The 17,156-nt window shown below is 36.0% G+C and overlaps 2 protein-coding genes across 4 annotated transcripts in view; both read right to left on the reverse strand.

Annotated features, from left to right (window-relative positions):
- Positions 1-17,156, reverse strand: part of LOC103147213 (OX-2 membrane glycoprotein-like) — a 34,505-nt gene that overhangs the window by 6,757 nt on the left and 10,592 nt on the right. Inside the window, exons 1-11 of one of the 2 annotated variants that reach the window (XM_007565444.2) lie at positions 7,022-7,152; positions 4,994-5,332; positions 4,588-4,890; positions 4,472-4,510; positions 4,309-4,393; positions 4,090-4,119; positions 3,646-3,720; positions 3,527-3,559; positions 2,795-2,860; positions 2,044-2,106; positions 1,152-1,690 (exon numbers count right to left, since the gene is read on the reverse strand). In XM_007565444.2, coding sequence (XP_007565506.1) covers positions 1,534-1,690; positions 2,044-2,106; positions 2,795-2,860; positions 3,527-3,559; positions 3,646-3,720; positions 4,090-4,119; positions 4,309-4,393; positions 4,472-4,510; positions 4,588-4,890; positions 4,994-5,332; positions 7,022-7,076 — 1,245 coding nt within the window. In that variant the 5' untranslated portion in view covers positions 7,077-7,152 and the 3' untranslated portion in view covers positions 1,152-1,533. Of the gene's footprint in view, positions 1-1,151; positions 1,691-2,043; positions 2,107-2,794; positions 2,861-3,526; positions 3,560-3,645; positions 3,721-4,089; positions 4,120-4,308; positions 4,394-4,471; positions 4,511-4,587; positions 4,891-4,993; positions 5,333-7,021; positions 7,153-17,156 lie in introns of those variants that run through there. The other variant, XM_016678203.1, reaches the window with a different exon arrangement.
- Positions 14,417-17,156, reverse strand: part of LOC103147212 (OX-2 membrane glycoprotein-like) — an 8,698-nt gene continuing 5,958 nt past the window's right edge. The window contains exons 1-7 of one of the 2 annotated variants that reach the window (XM_007565443.2): positions 16,639-16,715; positions 15,875-16,213; positions 15,475-15,774; positions 15,235-15,273; positions 15,058-15,157; positions 14,935-14,973; positions 14,417-14,792 (exon numbers count right to left, since the gene is read on the reverse strand). In XM_007565443.2, the coding sequence (XP_007565505.1) occupies positions 14,609-14,792; positions 14,935-14,973; positions 15,058-15,157; positions 15,235-15,273; positions 15,475-15,774; positions 15,875-16,213; positions 16,639-16,693 (1,056 nt within the window). In that variant the 5' untranslated portion in view covers positions 16,694-16,715 and the 3' untranslated portion in view covers positions 14,417-14,608. Of the gene's footprint in view, positions 14,793-14,934; positions 14,974-15,057; positions 15,158-15,234; positions 15,274-15,474; positions 15,775-15,874; positions 16,214-16,638; positions 16,716-17,156 lie in introns of those variants that run through there. The other variant, XM_016678208.1, reaches the window with a different exon arrangement.

The following is a 17,156-nucleotide window of genomic DNA, read 5'->3' on the forward strand; positions in this document are numbered from 1 at the left end:
TGCTGCCCAAACAGTCTCCTTTGTTTCTATCAGAGCCGACTGACCTGAAAGAAACACAGTCAACAGTAAAACTAGGTCACAAAAGGAGCACTTATGTGACCTAATATTACATCAAATATAAATCTTTGGCGGAAGTTATCCTCACCCAGACAGACAGCATGAACAATTTTTTTGTTAAAAGACATAATAATAATGGCTGTGGCAATAAATAAGACATGAGAAGTGTGCAGTGAGAATAAGTTCTGTGTCGTTCTCAAGCTTCACTCTCCTTTATCAGTCAGTGGCTTAAAAACGTTTAACTTCTCAGAATATAATTCAAAACACAAGATCATTGTATTGAAATTAAATTTTATATATTATATATTAATGTTTTGTTAAGACCTTTCAATTGGTCTTCAACAGCTTACCTGTTTTTCTGAATATATTTTAAAGTATTTCTTTGGACTGTGGTTATTGTTTTTTTTAGTCAGCCATGACGTAGTTCTGGAAATATTAGAAAGTCAAAAACATTGAGTACCTCATAGACTTTTAAAGAGAACAACACACACTCAAAATGTTATGTTGTAATAATGTGATTTGGTGGGGAAAAAAAAATTCACCTCACAAGACGATGTAAAAATCTGTGACTCTTCTCTTCCACTCAGTTTAATCCTTCAAAAAAAATTTTGGACCAATTATTGTTCTGACTTTCTTAAAACCTTTATAGTAATGTGTTTTTGTCACAGTTGATTTACGCCTTGCACTAATTTGTATGTCAGCATGTTTGTTTCAGATCCACATTTTCCAGATTTTAAAGCAAATGTTTCAAATCAACTCTGCATCTACTGATTATTTATTCATAACCTGAAATAAGAAATTGTTTGCTGACACCAATAAATCACAACTTAAAGCCTTGTACCAAAATATTTATTACCATAATTCAGCAGAATAACTACTCATCAAAATAACCTGATATGCAATTCTGATATATTGATATGAAATGCTTTATTTATGGCTATGAAATAGTACTTAAATAATGTATAAACAACTATAAACTAACTTATTCTTGAGAATACACAAGAGAAATTAAAACAAAGAAAATACTTCAGAAAGGAATTTGTTTTTAAATTTTTTATAAAGTAAATTCATTTTACTTTATGAAGTAAATGCATTTTTTATTTAAAATAAAAAATGCATTTCACTTTTTATTTAAATGAAATGCATATTTATATTCATGATTTAGCTCATTCAAATCAGGGTGGTGTTGAAATTATTACAAAGTTTTTGTTTTTTTAATCGTCCATTCCATCCATCATCTTCCTATTAATCTTGGGTCAGGCCATGGAGGCATTGCTCCTTTGGGGGAATCCCAAATTCTCAGACCAGAAGAGAAACGTCGTCCCTCCAGGGCGTCCTGGTTCTTCCTCTGGTCTGCTGTCCTCCTGATGTACCCGGAATATCTTACCAAGGAGCCTAACTTCACAATAAGTTATTTTCCCACAACCTTTGACCTCAGGTGTAGCCGTTTCATCTCTTCCACCACAAACTGGTGGGTCAGTTAATTTTCTTTCCTTGGTTAACCTGTTCAGAGTCAGACGTTTCTGCTGGTTTTACTGATGACTCCTGGTCTCTGTTGTGGCGTTTTGTTAAGCCTGGTCGATTGTATAGGGAGAAGAGTCTTTCTTCAGGTACCACAGGTTCTTCAATGACCCTGAAAATAACAACAGAGAACATCTTATTTTGTGCTTTTTTTCCCTTTTTCATGCATTTGAAGCAAAGTGAGTTAAATCTGATGAACACATCAGATGATAAGAAGGCATAGTGACATATTAACAATTTAAAATGTTCTAAAGTTAAAGGCTACATAAATCTGCAGTGCTTGAATTACAAAGAAAAGAGAGATGGTAGTAAATGTAGAAGTGGACCAATATTTCAAGAATGTGTCAAAGCAAGAGAAAGCACAGGAGTGTTACTGTTTACTTTGTGATGTGTATGCATTATATGCACGCCCTAATCACTTGGGATTAACTGGCTACTCCTACTTCCACTTAATATTAGACCAACCTGTTGTCTTCCATTCTCTCTTCTGTACTGTTCTTCTTCTCTTCTCCATCCATGAGTGTTCCGCTAAGTAGGTTAAAAAATACAGTAGTCAAACTACATGAAGACATTTAAACTTAAAGGACTTAAAGGTATAACTACCAAGTTCTATAAGTTAACTGTTTAGTGATTCATCATCTAGTTAAACACATAACTGTCTGAAGAACAAAATAAGCACAAAGAGATTCCTGTATTTTTCTCAAATGACATGAAATATATTAAAAAACTAATGCAAAACCAACAAGATTTAGACTTTTTCTTTGCAGATTTTTGAAATAAATTATTGTTCTCATTAGCTGTAATAAGGAGAGGAGCGCCATCTAGTGTTTGTAAATACAAATTGCAGACGGCAGTCAAAATAGGGGCATAAGGGACACTTAAATGAGGCGAATGCGAAAGCAGTTGGATACTCCATTACACACGCGGGTTTGCAACTCAACAACAAAACAAGAAATATTTTCAACTTTTGTTTAAAACCGTTTCTGTCCCACATCGTTAACCGTCTGTTGAGCCCATTTCTACATGTGGGAGGGACACGAGCAAAGGAGGTGAAGGAGCAGAGCGGCGCCTATTCTCTTATTGATTATATAAGCACATGCACAAACAGCCGTTAAATTCAGAAAATACCAACTAGCAATCATTTTTACGTTTACGCCAATGAGAAAGCAGAATAAATATTGGTGTAAATGAGGAATAACTATTAAAAGGGACTTACTTCAACATGTCCAACGCTGCTTCATTCATCATAACAGAGTTGATTTTTGTCTCATCTTTATGTTCCCTGTGTGATTAAATATATTTTCATCACACAATCAGCTGATTGAGACATTTACCTGTCTATTATGTAGCAACAAGGCAGTTCAAAGTTCTTTACATGAATTAGAAGGAAATACAAACAAAACAATGAAGCCAAAATAAAGATAAAAAAGTAAAAGTACAAAACTACATATTGGTTCCTTATTTTAAGAATAAGTAGTGTGTAATGTATAAACTAGTAGGGGTTTCTCTGGATTCTTGTTCTGATAAAATTACATGTTGGGTCTCCATGTTTGGTAAGATTAGTGAGGTATACCAAATATTGTTTCTCCGTGTTTGATTTTATTAGTAAGCATAAAATTAAATGTTGGTTTCAGTTGTTCTGGGTTGAGTTGTAGATTTGTACAGTATAAAGCTAAATGCTGGTTCTCCATGTTTGCTTCTTGTTCTGGACTGCTAAGTAAACTAACAGGAGTTTCTCTAGGTTTTGGTCCAACATTAAACGTATAAAGCTAAATGTTGGTCTAGAGTAATGAGTACTCCACAATTTCTAAAAGTAATAAACTAAGCAGCTTTCTGTTTTAAATTCTTGTCTAAAGTAATAGAGGTGACCCTTTTGTTAGTAAATGCAATAATTATAAAGATGAAGAACTATTGGTGTAAATGAAGAACAAGAATAAAAGGCTCTTACTGTGAGTTGATGTCTGATGTATCTTTATGTTTCCTGTGTGATCAAAAATAGTTTCATCACACAAACATTGATCACTTGATTAAGTGGCTATTGCTACTTCCATTTAATATTATACCAACCTGATGTCTTCCCTTGTCTCTACTGTAGCATCCTCCTTCTCTTCTTTATCCTTACAGCTGTTAAACAGGTAATCTCTGCAAAGTGGGTTTAAAACATTACAGCAGTCAAAGAACAAGAAAAAAACATGACAATTTTAATAAATACATCACAACAGCACTAATGTTCTATTGAGTGAAAATATTTAAACTCAAGTTTATCTCTACCAAGTTCTATAAAACAAATAACTGTTATTTATCAGATCTTTTACACATGCACAAACAGCTATTAAATTACAAAAAAATCAGACTAGCAGTTTTTTTATGCCATTACTTTGGTGCCCTTCTATTGCCGCACCCTTATGCTGCAATACAGAAGCATGAATATGGTTTGTACCAATGTTTATACCAGTGAGAAAGCTGAATGAATATTGAAATATTGACGAATGACAATAAAAATGGTCTTACATCAACATGTCCAATGGATCTTCCTTCTTCCTGTGTGATACAAATATAGTTTAGTCACATAAACATTAATCAGCAGATAAAGACATTTACTGAGGTGACCTTTTGAAAAGGTACTAAATAAAATTATTGTAAAAATGAATAAATATTGGTGTAACTGGAGAATAAGAATAAAAGTATTACTGAGGTGATATAACCATCTAGACACTGTGACAGCAGTACCTTTTCTCTGCCTGTTTTCTGAGCGGCACAAAGATGAGAGCAGCAACACAGAGCGCCAACACTAATCCAGCCACCACAAACAATCCTTTGGAGAAACAGGGACATGTCGATGTGAACGATTCAAATTGTAAATGTAAAAACTGAAACCTCAGCATGAACTTACCAATAAAATTGTAACTGAAACCAGGTTCTACATCCAAACCTGGTGAGAGAACATCAGAGATCAGAGTCACAAACAGATCATCCGTCTATAAATGAGTCTTCAAAAAAGTTCCTCACCATCATCAGACGTCTCTGTGAGTCCAGGAACGGTGACCAGCAGCTCTCTGAGAGCAGCAGTTTGCACTAATACTGAACATTCAACCTGTGTGTTGTTGAGAGCTGAGAGCAGAACAGTGGTGGTGAAAGTGACGGTACCGTTGATGTTGGTCACTCTGCTGGTGTTGTAGTGGGAGAAGCTGAGGTTCTGATGGAGAACAGTCAGTGTTACCATGGGAGCAGGTCGACCTGTGGCTGAACAGGTCACAACCGACCCTGGAGGAGAGTTTGATCTGCTGACATTAATGAAGGGTCCATGCAGCTCTGTGGGGAGAACAGACATGACAAATGTTGCACCAAATATTATAACAAATGTTATACAGACAAGAGTTAACCATCTGAAGATGTTCTGCTGTTCTTTACTCACCACAGAGTTTTAGACATGTTCTGCCTATCATCGCTCCTTTAGGATAGGTGTTAAACAAACATCGGTAGCAGCCTTCGTCCTCCTCCATCACCTTCCTGATCACAATGGAGCAGCTCTGCAGAGATTCATACTGAAAGTCCATCTTGTCCTCCAGTCCTGCACTCACTCTGGAACCATACTTCTCGGTGTAAGTGGCGAGGTTCTTCTCTCCATCGAGGAGGACTTTCTGCCAGGTGACTTGGAGGACATCTTTAGTTTTAGAGAGCCGACAGCTCAGAGAGGCCTGGTCTCCCACTGCTGCCCAAACAGCCTCCTTTGTTTCTATTACAGCAAAGTGACCTGAAAGAAACATACTGTTAGTAATTATAAAGTTTCCAGAGAGATGTAGCTTCACCGGACTGGTGAGCCTGTCTTCTTGGATTTAACTGGTGCAAAAAACGTTCACTACAAGCTGGAGATGGCTTTGGTTCAAGCTAAATATGATGAATAAGAAGGTTAATTCATCATATATTCACAGTTGTTTTCAAGCTAATAGCTCCCCTACATCACCAGCCTCTGATTTTTGTAAAAATCTCTGTGGACAAATATTTAAAACAACTTATAATAACAGAAAACCAACAGATCCAACAGTCATGACATGCTTACTGCTGATTCTGTATAACCAAAAAGTCAGGTGTCAAACAAGAAATCCTAATTTAAGGAGAAAAGCAGCAAATGTTGTACATTTAGATCAAAATTAGAAAGTCAGCGTATTACCTGACTGTCAGGAAATATTAAGCAAACAGGTCTCAGTCTATGTCAGCCTACAGACAAATACAGAATAATAAACTAGGGTCTTTATAAGGATAATGCAAACATATTTGATGCTGATTAGTGACTATAGAAGTAGGGAAAACACAGCTATGACAGAATAAGTGCATGTTACAGGAGTAAAGTAACTCTTTGGATTCAAGTAAAATATAAAGAAATATAAAATACTAGGGATAAATCTGTGGATCTTCACAAGTCTAGTTCATCCTGGGCAACAATTTCCAGATTTCTGAAGGCTCAAGGTTAATTTTTTTTTAACAAATAAATGCAAAAACACACATAATTGGGATGTCCACCCATCAAATTGTTCAGAAATAACAAGACTTCTGTGACCCAGAGTTAAAAGGATTTTGACAAGAAATGTGTTAATCAATCCCAGAAGAAAAACAGTTTGTGAAGACTCTTGAAGCTGGCAAGAGTCTCACCATTCACGGTGAAATAATCTTTTTATTAACATAGGCTGAAAGGTCACTGACAGGAAGAAGACGCATTCCAGTTTGCAAATGCACCCAGGAATTTGCAAACTTATTTTGTAGACATGTTCTGTAATCTGATGAAGCTGAAGTTGGACCAAACATGTTGTAGGGCTGTTTTGCTACAGGAGAAACTTGTGCACTTCATAATATATATGACGTCATGACAAAAGAACATTATGTGGAAATATTGAAGGATATGAAAGCCTGGACACTAATGGGTCTTCCAAATGGAGAATGACCCACAACACAGCACCCAGAAAATGTTAAATAAAGCATGTAAACTTGAATAAAGCTAAAAAAAAAAAAAAAAGAAGCAAACTTCTCTTTTTTTTTACTTTCTTCAATATCTTAAGTAGCAATACTATTTCCTATGCTTTGGAACAAAATGTTAAACGTATTAAAACTAAAAGGCACCATAATAAGCAGATTATTATCATCAAATGTATGATAATAAATCGCATTCTGCTGTCTAGTAGCGCAAGTCACTATGTATATGATGAAGCCTCGTTTTCATTTTTAGACGAGAAATAATAAATACCCTTGCTTGTCGGGCTAAACTGATTACTACAAATATTAAGAAAATGTCAAATTATTGTGCTATAGCCACTCAATAAATCTGAAATCTCGTTTAAAATAAAATCCACCGACTGTAAAACATCTATGACCAAAACGAAAGAAAAACTAAAAACGTAGGAAAGATTCGTTTATCTGCTTCGGTTTGCCAGAACAAATCAGTTCTCACCAGTGTGAAGGATGGTGATAAATAAAAACCAGCCGAGTAAAACAGCATGTTGCATTTTGTTGTCCTTTACCAAGTCTCCATATTTCCTGTTTTACTTCTTAATTTCGAACTGAGCTGGGCGGAAATAGACAGGTGTGTCCACATGTAAACGGGTGTGTCGTCGTAAACGGTGTCGTCACGAGTCACGTGGACATCTTCTGCGCCTCCGTAAAGGTGAGACAGATTCATCTATTATAGATTCATCCCTCTTTAAAAAATTAGGCTAATGATTATTTTGTTGTCGTCAGCGACAGTTTTTAAAGAGTTTTACAGAAAAAAAATTGTACACTTTCCTTTGAAACATGAAGTTAAGGTAAATGTTCCCATGTAAAAGAAAGAAAAATGTCTCTGATTGTTAAACTTATTTTCTCAGAAATAATAATCTTCATACCCTAACAGGCAAAAAGGAGTAAGTCATTTCAAGATATTGTAGTACTTGTATGCATCTGCTTATCTCTGCATTATTTCCCATAGGCCTATACTGACTAGGCTGATCTGACTTTAAGTGCGTTACTGTTCATTTACTTCGTTAACGGAATTCTGCATGCAGCCGTTGTGTGTTGGGGAATGTGTTTGTTTTAGTTCTGGATGCTCGCTGACTCTGGTGTGGACGTGTAAAGTGTGTCTGCATCGGCGTAAGAGCACATAAACTATCCAGTTGTACTCCTGCTTGGTTATCTTCATTAAAAGAAGATCAACATTATCCCCTCCTGGAGCGGTTATTATCCCGCACCTTTACAATCCATCCGTTGCCGCCGTTAACAACATGATGATTTAAACAAGTTGTTCTGCTACTAACCAGACATAAGAAGAAAAATTTAAACCAATTAAACAAATAGACTGTAACTAAGCATACAAAGTGCATTTCTGCCCCATAAGGTTACGAAAATCTCTTTAAATGAGTTATAAATGATCAGACATTAGGTCGTCATGGTAACACAATAAAAGGAGACAATACAAAACAGTTTCGCACACATCTTATTAGTACTTGGTTATCAATATAAAAAATCCCAAAGTTGGAACCATTCAGTTTTCAAACATTTTAATAAACTAACAGGATTTTAAGCTGTCATTTTTATCTGTCAGGTTGGACATCATCAAGACAGTTTTTTTGGGTTTGTTTTTTTTTGTTTTGTTCAAAAGGTGATCCTTTGAGGCTGTTATGTTCTGGACTTCTCTTGGCAGATGTTCAAAGGTAAATGTTATTCATTGTTGTCATTAAAGGCTAAACGGTTCAAGGTCAGATGTTCCTGCTGGTTTTACTTATGACTGCTGGTCTCCATTTCGGCAGTGGGATAGTCTACGTGCAACTGGCATACACTTGCCTCTCCGCCTTTTAGTCTTTTGGGAATGTAATTAATCTCTGGCCCTGGAGGTTCCATGTCTCTGAAAACAACAACAGACAACATCTCACTACATGTCAAAGTCAGATCTTTCTACTGGTTTTACTTATAACTGCTGATCCTTCAGCAGTGTAACTGGAATGCATACCCAGTTTCGTTGATTGGTCTTTTGCGTACATGACAGAATACTATTTGGTTTGCACGCACAATTGTGACATTATATGGGGGCTCAATTATCTCTGGCACCAGAGGTTCCATGACACTGAATACAACAACACAGATTATCTCACTTAGTGTTATTATTACACATAGAAGTAGGTTAATATTTTAACAATGTGGCAAAAAGACAAAAAAGCTGAAGTGGTGTAAATGAGGAATAATAATAAAAGTCTTACTGAGAGTTGGTGTCTGATGCATTGTCATTCTCTCTATGTGATACAAATATATTTTAATCACAAAACATTTGGCTGATTGAGACATTTGGCTGATTGAGGTGATGCAGCCATCCAGACACTATCTGACAGAAGTACCTTTTCTCTGCCTTTTTTTTGAGTCGCACACAGATAAGAGCAGCAACAAAGACACAGACCAAGAACACAAACCCAGTGATCACAGATTGTCCTTTGGAGAAAGAGGAACAAATGTTGATGTGGTCAATTCAATAACAAATGAAAAAACTGAAACCTTGGCATGAACTTACCAACAATTCTATAATCTGATCCAAACTCTACATCCAAACCTGATAAAAGAGATACAGATATCAGAATCATACACAGATCTTAGGTCTGTAAATGTGAGTCTTCAAAAAAATTCCCCACCACCTCCAAATGTCTCTCTGTGTTTGGGAACAGTGGCCAGTCGCTCTCTAGGAGCAGCAGAGTCAGGTCCAAGCAGCTCTGTGCAGAAAACAAGACAAATGTGACAATTAGTATTAAACATCTGTTATATCACCGTGGCTTAGAGAATAGTTCCCCATCTGAAGATGTTCTGTTGCTCTTTACTCACCATCGAGTTTTAGACAGGTTCTGCCTATCAGCGCTCCTTTAGGATAGGTGTAAAACAAACATCGGTAGCAGCCTTCATCCTACTCCGTGACCTTCCTGATCACCATGGAGCAGCTCTGCAGAGATTCATACTGAAAATCCATCTTCTCCTCCAGACCTGGTCTCACTCTAGAACCAATGTCCTTGATGTAAGTTGCCAGTGTATTTTCTCCATCAGGAATAATTTTTTGCCAGGTGATCTGAAGAACATCTTTATCTTCAGTTAGACGGCAGCTTAGAGAGGCCTGGTCTCCCACTGCTGCCCACACAGTTTTCACTGTTTCCACTTCAGCCAGCTGACCTGAAAGACAAAATACTGTTTTCAATAAAGTTTAGAAGTTCTTTCAGGATGATGCAGCATCACTGGTCAGCTAGTTAACTGGTGCACAAAACTGAATAATTTTATGTGGAGTAACAAAATGTAATCGTCGGATGAGCCTTATAGCAACAGCTTGCAAATCGTTTTTTTTTTTTTTTTTGCATGGACAAATATTTCACTTGGGACTCGACACAGTCACCTACTATGTAGGATCATCTGTGGTGAGCACAGATTTTATCTAGTTAATCTATTACAAGGGAATGTCATCCATTTTTGACCAAGTCTTTCTTTCACTTTTGAGTGAGGAATAATAAAATACCCTTTCTTATGAGGTAAAACTGATTATTAAACTAGTAAGACATCCAATTATTGTGTTGTAAGTAACCACTCAGATCTTCTGGAATCTATCAAATCCAGTGACTGTAAAATTCAATTTTTATGACCAAAGCCAGAGGAAAACTTGTAAGCATAGGAAACAACAGCCTAACTGCTTTGGTATAAAACAAATCTGTTCTCACCTGTCTGGAAGATGGTGGCAACTAATAAACAGCTGATTACAACAGCAGGTGTCATTTTCTGATCCGTTAAGAAGCTCATACTTCCTGTCCTGCCTGCTGAATAATTGGAGCGGTGCTGAAAGACAGACAGGTGCATCTTCTGTGGCGTCTTCATGAGTCAAAGGTGAGAGACGTCCCTCTCTTTAAAATAGAGGTTAATGATTACTTTCTTGCTACAAGCCACAGTTTTTAAAGAGACAAAGGGACTTTCAATGAAACATCGAACTTAAACAAAAAACTGAACTATTAACTAAATATCACTTTAGCAATTAAAATTCCTTGGTAAAACTCTCCTGAAACTTTCCATGGTAAGACATGAAATGTCATTGCTAAAGAAGCTGTTTAAACATAGTGGTAATAATAATAAAAAATTGAGTGAAGGGAAAAAGTATGGTCGAAAAAGCTGCACAAGCAGCAAAGATAATCACAGCCTTGAGAGGACTATCAGGCAAAACAGGATCAATAGGAAGACTGAGGCTAGACTCAGAAGAGCTATTGAACCCTACAAGCATCTTACCTGGAATGAGAAAACTCAACTGTTGTCCAAAGTCCTGTTTTCAAATGAGACCAAAGTTTGCACTTCATATGGAAATCAAGATCTCAACGTTTGGAAGGAAATGGGAGAGGTGGAGACAGAGTCCATGTTGCTTGAAGTCCACAGTTTGCTTTGGTTCGGGGCACCATGTGATCTGCTGCTTCAAAATAGAAACTTAGCTCGATACAAACCTGGAACGGTCTATTTTTTTTACACATTAGACTTATTCTACCTCACAGAAATCCATCTATGCAGTTTATAAAAACAATTTAAACAATTACAGATATATTCTGCATTCTTTTTATTCATGTAGCTATAAAATACCAAAACACATACATGATCAATGTATATTCATAAATAAATACTAGTCAAGTGTGTTAGAAACCTTCTATCACCAAATGTGCAACTTTTCAGCAAATGGAAAATCATTTTGAACATTAGAATACAAGTCAGGTGGTTTATTATATTACAAAGATCTCTTGACAGTTAAGTTTTTGATGTATTTTCATAACCTCAGGTGAACAGCTTTCTATATCAGGTGTTGTTGGTGTTAATGGCTGCTTGCTGGTTGATCTAAGAATCAGAGCACCTGTCTGCTTCTCATTGTTCTTTTTAGGTATATAATGCTCTTCAGCCCTAAAAAAAGATTTAGATTAAATAATTTTAGAAATCAACATTTCGCAAGCTAAAAGCAAGGAAAAAGGACAACAGAAAATATTTTGATTTGTGTCAATTTTATAATCCAAATAAAGGTCTTACTGTGTATTTCTGGTTTGTTCTATAGGTTTTTTCTTCCTTTGATGCTTCCTGTGAGACACATTCCAGGACTTAAAAATGTGAACAAAACAAATAATTACTGACCAACCAAATAAGCTGTCCAATAGTTACCCATTCTGATATGCTTTTCTGAAACAGAAAATTGTGAGAAAAGTCACAATAACTTCACAGAGGAACCCCACTGCAAATTTTACAAGCCGTGCTTTGGAGAAAGAACAACAGGTTCCGGCAACATTTCTGAATGAATGAAAATACTACAACACCTGAAAATTGAATTGGTCATTGAGGGGAGAACGTGTGACATATTAAAGTCGGAAAAGAGCGTCATTTCATTGCCGTCTGCATTGAGAACAAGCTTAGCTGAACTAAAGAGAGACTTACTTTTACAAAGGTTGATCTACAACTGTGAATTATGATTTGCCAGTATTAAATGCATATTTATTTATTTAGAACAGACAGAAAAGACAATCAAGAAAAAAGAAAACAAAATAAAATAGAATGAAACAAACAAACTTAAGAAATAAAAATGTAAAACAAATTATTCTGCCCATGTGACATGCAAATTTTATGTTTTCTGTTCTAAAAGGAGCAGGTAGAAGATATATCTTATAATGTCCTGCCCTTTTCCTACTTGTCTATTTATAATCAATTAACTTTCAGAACATCAAAAAGAGACAACTTGTTTCCATTTTACATGATGTTTAACTATGTACAATTATTTAAATACTATTTATATAATCAATTACATTATAGACTATTAAACAGTCATCTTATATATCATAGTTTGAAATAAGCTCTACTTTAATGAGTTTTTTTAATTGGTTTACATTTGTACTTTTTTTAAACTCATCATTCAATCCATTCCAGACATTTACTCCACACACAGTTAAACAAAAAATTAACTGTGTGTGGAGTATTGTGTGGAGTATTTGAAAGATGAGAATGAAAGTAATTCATACAAATAGCATAATTACAAGGTAACAAAATTAGGCAAAAAATACATTTCTTTCAATATAAAACTTATACAGCTCGCCAAAACCGCAGGTGTGTGTCTGAGTCTGGTGAATTTATGTTTAAAACAAGATTGTTCTTCTTTCAGTTTAAATTACTCAAAGTCTACTCAAGAGAAGGGGTTCTTCATAATAAGATTATTCAAGTCAAAAGTACGGCGTAGTTAAAATACTCCCCCAAAAAAGTTACTCAAGTAAATGTAACGGAACAGATGTAACTAGTTTCTACCCCTGTGTTAGTCCCACATTAGCGGGACGGTTAATTCTAATTGCTAATTTACTGAAACGAACACAAAAAACATTTAACCACTAAACAGTCTGGGATAAACAGTCAACTTTTCTCAAATATGGAAAGTTGTGTGCAGCTGCAGACATTAACATTGCTATAATTGTGTCAATTTATATTTTACCTGTTGACAGATAAGACGGTCCCCGCTAATCAACAGCCGTAACGACGCTGAACGGTCGTTGGGTCGTCAGAAGTACTCAATGTGATCGATATGCCCACTTGTGGCGAACTGCTGCAACTACATGCTTATTGCCAACTTCAGTCTCAATGGGAGAAATGCAGTTTGGTGAAAGAAGTGTATGTTAATACAAGGCAGTCTTTAATTCTAAGAAAATAAATGAAGAAAGGGGGTGTAATTATGCCCAACGTGTATTTTGTCCCATCTTTAAACAGGTGACGTTAATCCTTTCTGTCTTGTGCATTGCATGTATCAATTAAGTTTTTATTTTACTTTATTTTCTAAATTTCTTCTGTAATACAACAAAAATCTTGTAAGAATAGGAAGCAGCAAAACCACAGAGCACATACACAGGCCTTGGGAATTTCCACTTGTTTATTTTGCTTAAAATGTTCACAAAATAGCAGAAAACTTTTTAATGCAACTGTTTTGGAGCAGCAGATGAAAACTGTCTAGATCTATTATTTAAAAAAATATCAAGTCCAGCTATTGTGGGGTTTTTTTTATAATGAAAGAATATCAAAGTGTTTTGTTTAGAGCACAGGTGTCAAACTCCAGTCCTCAAGGGCCGGTGTCCTGCAACTTTTAGATGTGCCTCTGCTGTACCACACCTGAATAGAATAATTAGGTCATTAGCAAGGCTCTGGAGAACTGATCTACACAAGGAGGAGGTAATTAAGCCATTTCATTCCAGTGTTTTGTACCTGTGGCACATCTAAAAACTTCCGGACAGCGGCCCTTGAGGACTGGAGTTTGACACCCCTGGTTTAGAGCAACAGTGAGATAAAGGTTGACACGTTGTTCACTCGGCTCATTTTACATTTTACTCTTCAACACGTACCAATATTTAACTAAATACAGAAGGTTTCCATTTGTATAAAATGTTTTGGAAAGGATTATTAAAATGTAGAAGAAAAACAAATTCACTTTGTATCTCAGTATGTTCATATAAAAAAATTACATTTGCTTTCCATTTAGTTTTAGTGAAAACAATAAACACCATATTTTAACACAAATGGTCTCTCTCTTTACACATATACATATATATAAAAACTGACGACCTCAACAGTGTTCAAAATACTAAAAATACAGACACACACTCATAATAAATGCTTTTAACCATCTTTTTTAGCTTTTACCGACATTATTTAAGATGGCTGCTTATGTCACAATAGCAAAACTAAACTAGAGTGAACAATGTTTTTTAAAATCCAATAGTTTTTAGAGCCACCTCTATTGTAACTACACAGTTCCAGTTAGCATGTAGTGTATGTAACTGCACAAAGAATAAATTGTGTATTTTTTCTACGGTGAGCGTTTTTGCTCCGTAATTATCGACGGCATGCAGGAAACATGGATGAGCTTCATTGAAGCCAACAGTTAATTAGGCAACATGGCTGCCGACTGACAGAAACAATCAATAAAAGTGAAACTTTTCAGGAAATGAGAAAACATCTTGCATTAAACATTAAAATACAAGTCAAGTGGTTTATTATATTAAATAGAGTTCTTGGCAGTTAGTTTTTGATGTAGTCTCATACTCTCAGGTGAACAGCTTTCTATATCAGGTGTTGTTGGAGTTGTTGGTGATGTTGGTGATTGCTGCCTGCTAGTTCGTCTGTTAATAAGGACACATGTGTTATTGTCATCGTTCTTTTCAGGTATCTGATGCTCTTCAGACCTTAAAAAGAAACAAAAACAAGATTTAGATGAGAAACTTTAATAAATAAACACAAGGAAAGATAAATATATTATTATAGTCTGGAGCAAATGTGATATGAGGAATATTCAAAGGAAATAAAGAAAACAAATAAGATTCTTACTGATTATTTTTAGTTTGTTCTGTAGGATTTTTCTTCTTCCTGTGTGACACATGGCAGAATTTAAGAATGAGGAAAAACAAAAACATTGCTGACAAAACCATAAAGCTGTCTGAAAATAGTTACCTGTTCTGATGCTTCTTTTTGAACCACAACATGGATAAAACCCCAAAAGCTCCACAGAGAAACACCACAAGTAATCCCATTGCAACAGTTACAAGCCATCCTTTGGAGAAAGAGCAACAGGTTTCAGCAACATTTCTGAATGAATAAAAATACTCCCGTGCCTGATTCTGAACTTACTTTCATCCTTATCATCAGATTCAAAGTCTTCATCCAAACCTGTCCAAAAATGAATCATCAGAACCACAAAGTGACCATCAGTCTCACCTTTGCAGTGATTAACAATAACATCTAAAATCTATTTTATGTCACAGATCTTCCATTGGACGTTTGCAGCCACAGCTGCAGTCTTACTGTGTTGAATACATATACAATGCACAGGAGGTTCATGGTTTCTTAGTTGTTAAAAGAGTTTCTTACTATCAGATGAGTCTGTGAGTCCAGGAACGGTGACCATCAGCTCTCTGAGAGCAGCAGTTTGAACTAATACTGAACATCCAACCTTTGTACTGCTGAGAGCTGAGAGCAGAGCTGTAGTGGTGGAAGTGATGGTACCGTTGGTGTTGGTCTCTCTGCTGGTGTTGTAGTGGGAAAAGCTGAGGTTCTGATGGAGAACAGTCAGTGTTACCATGGGAACAGGTCGACCTGTGGCTGAACAGGTCACAATCGACCCTGGAGGAGAGTTTGATCTGCTGATAGTAATGAAGGGTCCATGCAGCTCTGTGGGGAGAACAGACATGACAAATGTTGCACCAAATATAACAAATGTTATACAGAGAAGAGTTAACCATTTGTAGATGTTCTGCTGCTCTTCACTCACCACAGAGTTTTAGGCAGGTCCAGCCTATCAGCGCTCCTTTAGGATAGGTGTTAAACAAACATCGGTAGCAGCCTTCATCCTCCTCCATCACCTTCCTGATCACCATAGAGCAGCTCTGCAGAGATTCAAACTGAAAATCCATCTTCTCCTCCAGATCAGGTCTCACTGTAGAACCAAAGTCCTTGATGTAGGTGGCGAGTGTCTTCTCTCCATCAGGAAGAACCTTCAGCCAGCTGATCTCAAAGATGTTTTTATCCTCAGTGAGCCGACAGCTTAGAGAAGCTTGGTCTCCTACTGCTGCCCAAACAGTCTCCTTTGTTTCTATCAGAGCCGACTGACCTGAAAGAAACACAGTCAAGAGTAAAACTAGGTCACAAAAGGAGCACTTATTGTTTTAAAAAATGTTTGGATTAAGTTGTTTATTTGTAGAATGTAGACAGATTGGTTTTATTCAAATGCATATTAACAAACGCACTAAATGGTTGTAAATATAACAAATTTAGCAAAAATACTCGCATGTTCATAGGTGACGTCATCCCAGATAAGGTTCGTTTTTAACCGAGGAATAACAAATATACTCATCCTTATTGCGCTGATCTGATTATTACTATTAAGGCATCCAGTTATTGTGTGTTGTAGTCGCTGAAATCTTTTAAAATAGATTTGCAGATTATAAAATTACACATTTTTGACTAAACAGACTCGCAAAGATGAGGAAAAAGTAGTCAATGTACTCCGGTGTATAAAAACAAAGCTGCTCTCACCTGTCTGAAGGATGATGGTAACTAAAACACAGATGATTCTAACAGCAGGTTGCATTTTACGACCCTTTCAAGTCAACATACTTCCTGTTCTACCTTTTGATTCAGAAATGCTGGAGCAGGAAGTTGAGTTTGAACTGTAACGTCATGAGTCACGTGGATTTAACCTCGTTCATCAGGTTTATTAAAGGTGTTTTGATTCTGAAAAAAAAAAATCTAATATTACATCAAATATAAATCTTTGGCGGAAGTTATCCTCATTTCTAAAGGAAACTTGACCCAGACAGGCAGCATGAACAATTTTTTATTAAAAGACATAATAATAATAATGGCTGTGCAAATAAATAAGAAATGAAATGAAATGAAATGAAATGAAATTTTATTCGAACATGATAAAAATATAAAAATAAAATAGTGCACAGTAACAAGAAGTGCATAAGAAAGAAGAGAAAATACAGATTTTTTGTTTCAGTTAACATATCATGCTCAAAATGGGGTAGGAAGAAGTGAGAACTTATAAA

Source organism: Poecilia formosa, unplaced genomic scaffold (genome assembly GCF_000485575.1).
Source record: "Poecilia formosa unplaced genomic scaffold, Poecilia_formosa-5.1.2 Scaffold175, whole genome shotgun sequence".
In the NCBI taxonomy this organism is placed as follows: domain Eukaryota; kingdom Metazoa; phylum Chordata; class Actinopteri; order Cyprinodontiformes; family Poeciliidae; genus Poecilia; species Poecilia formosa.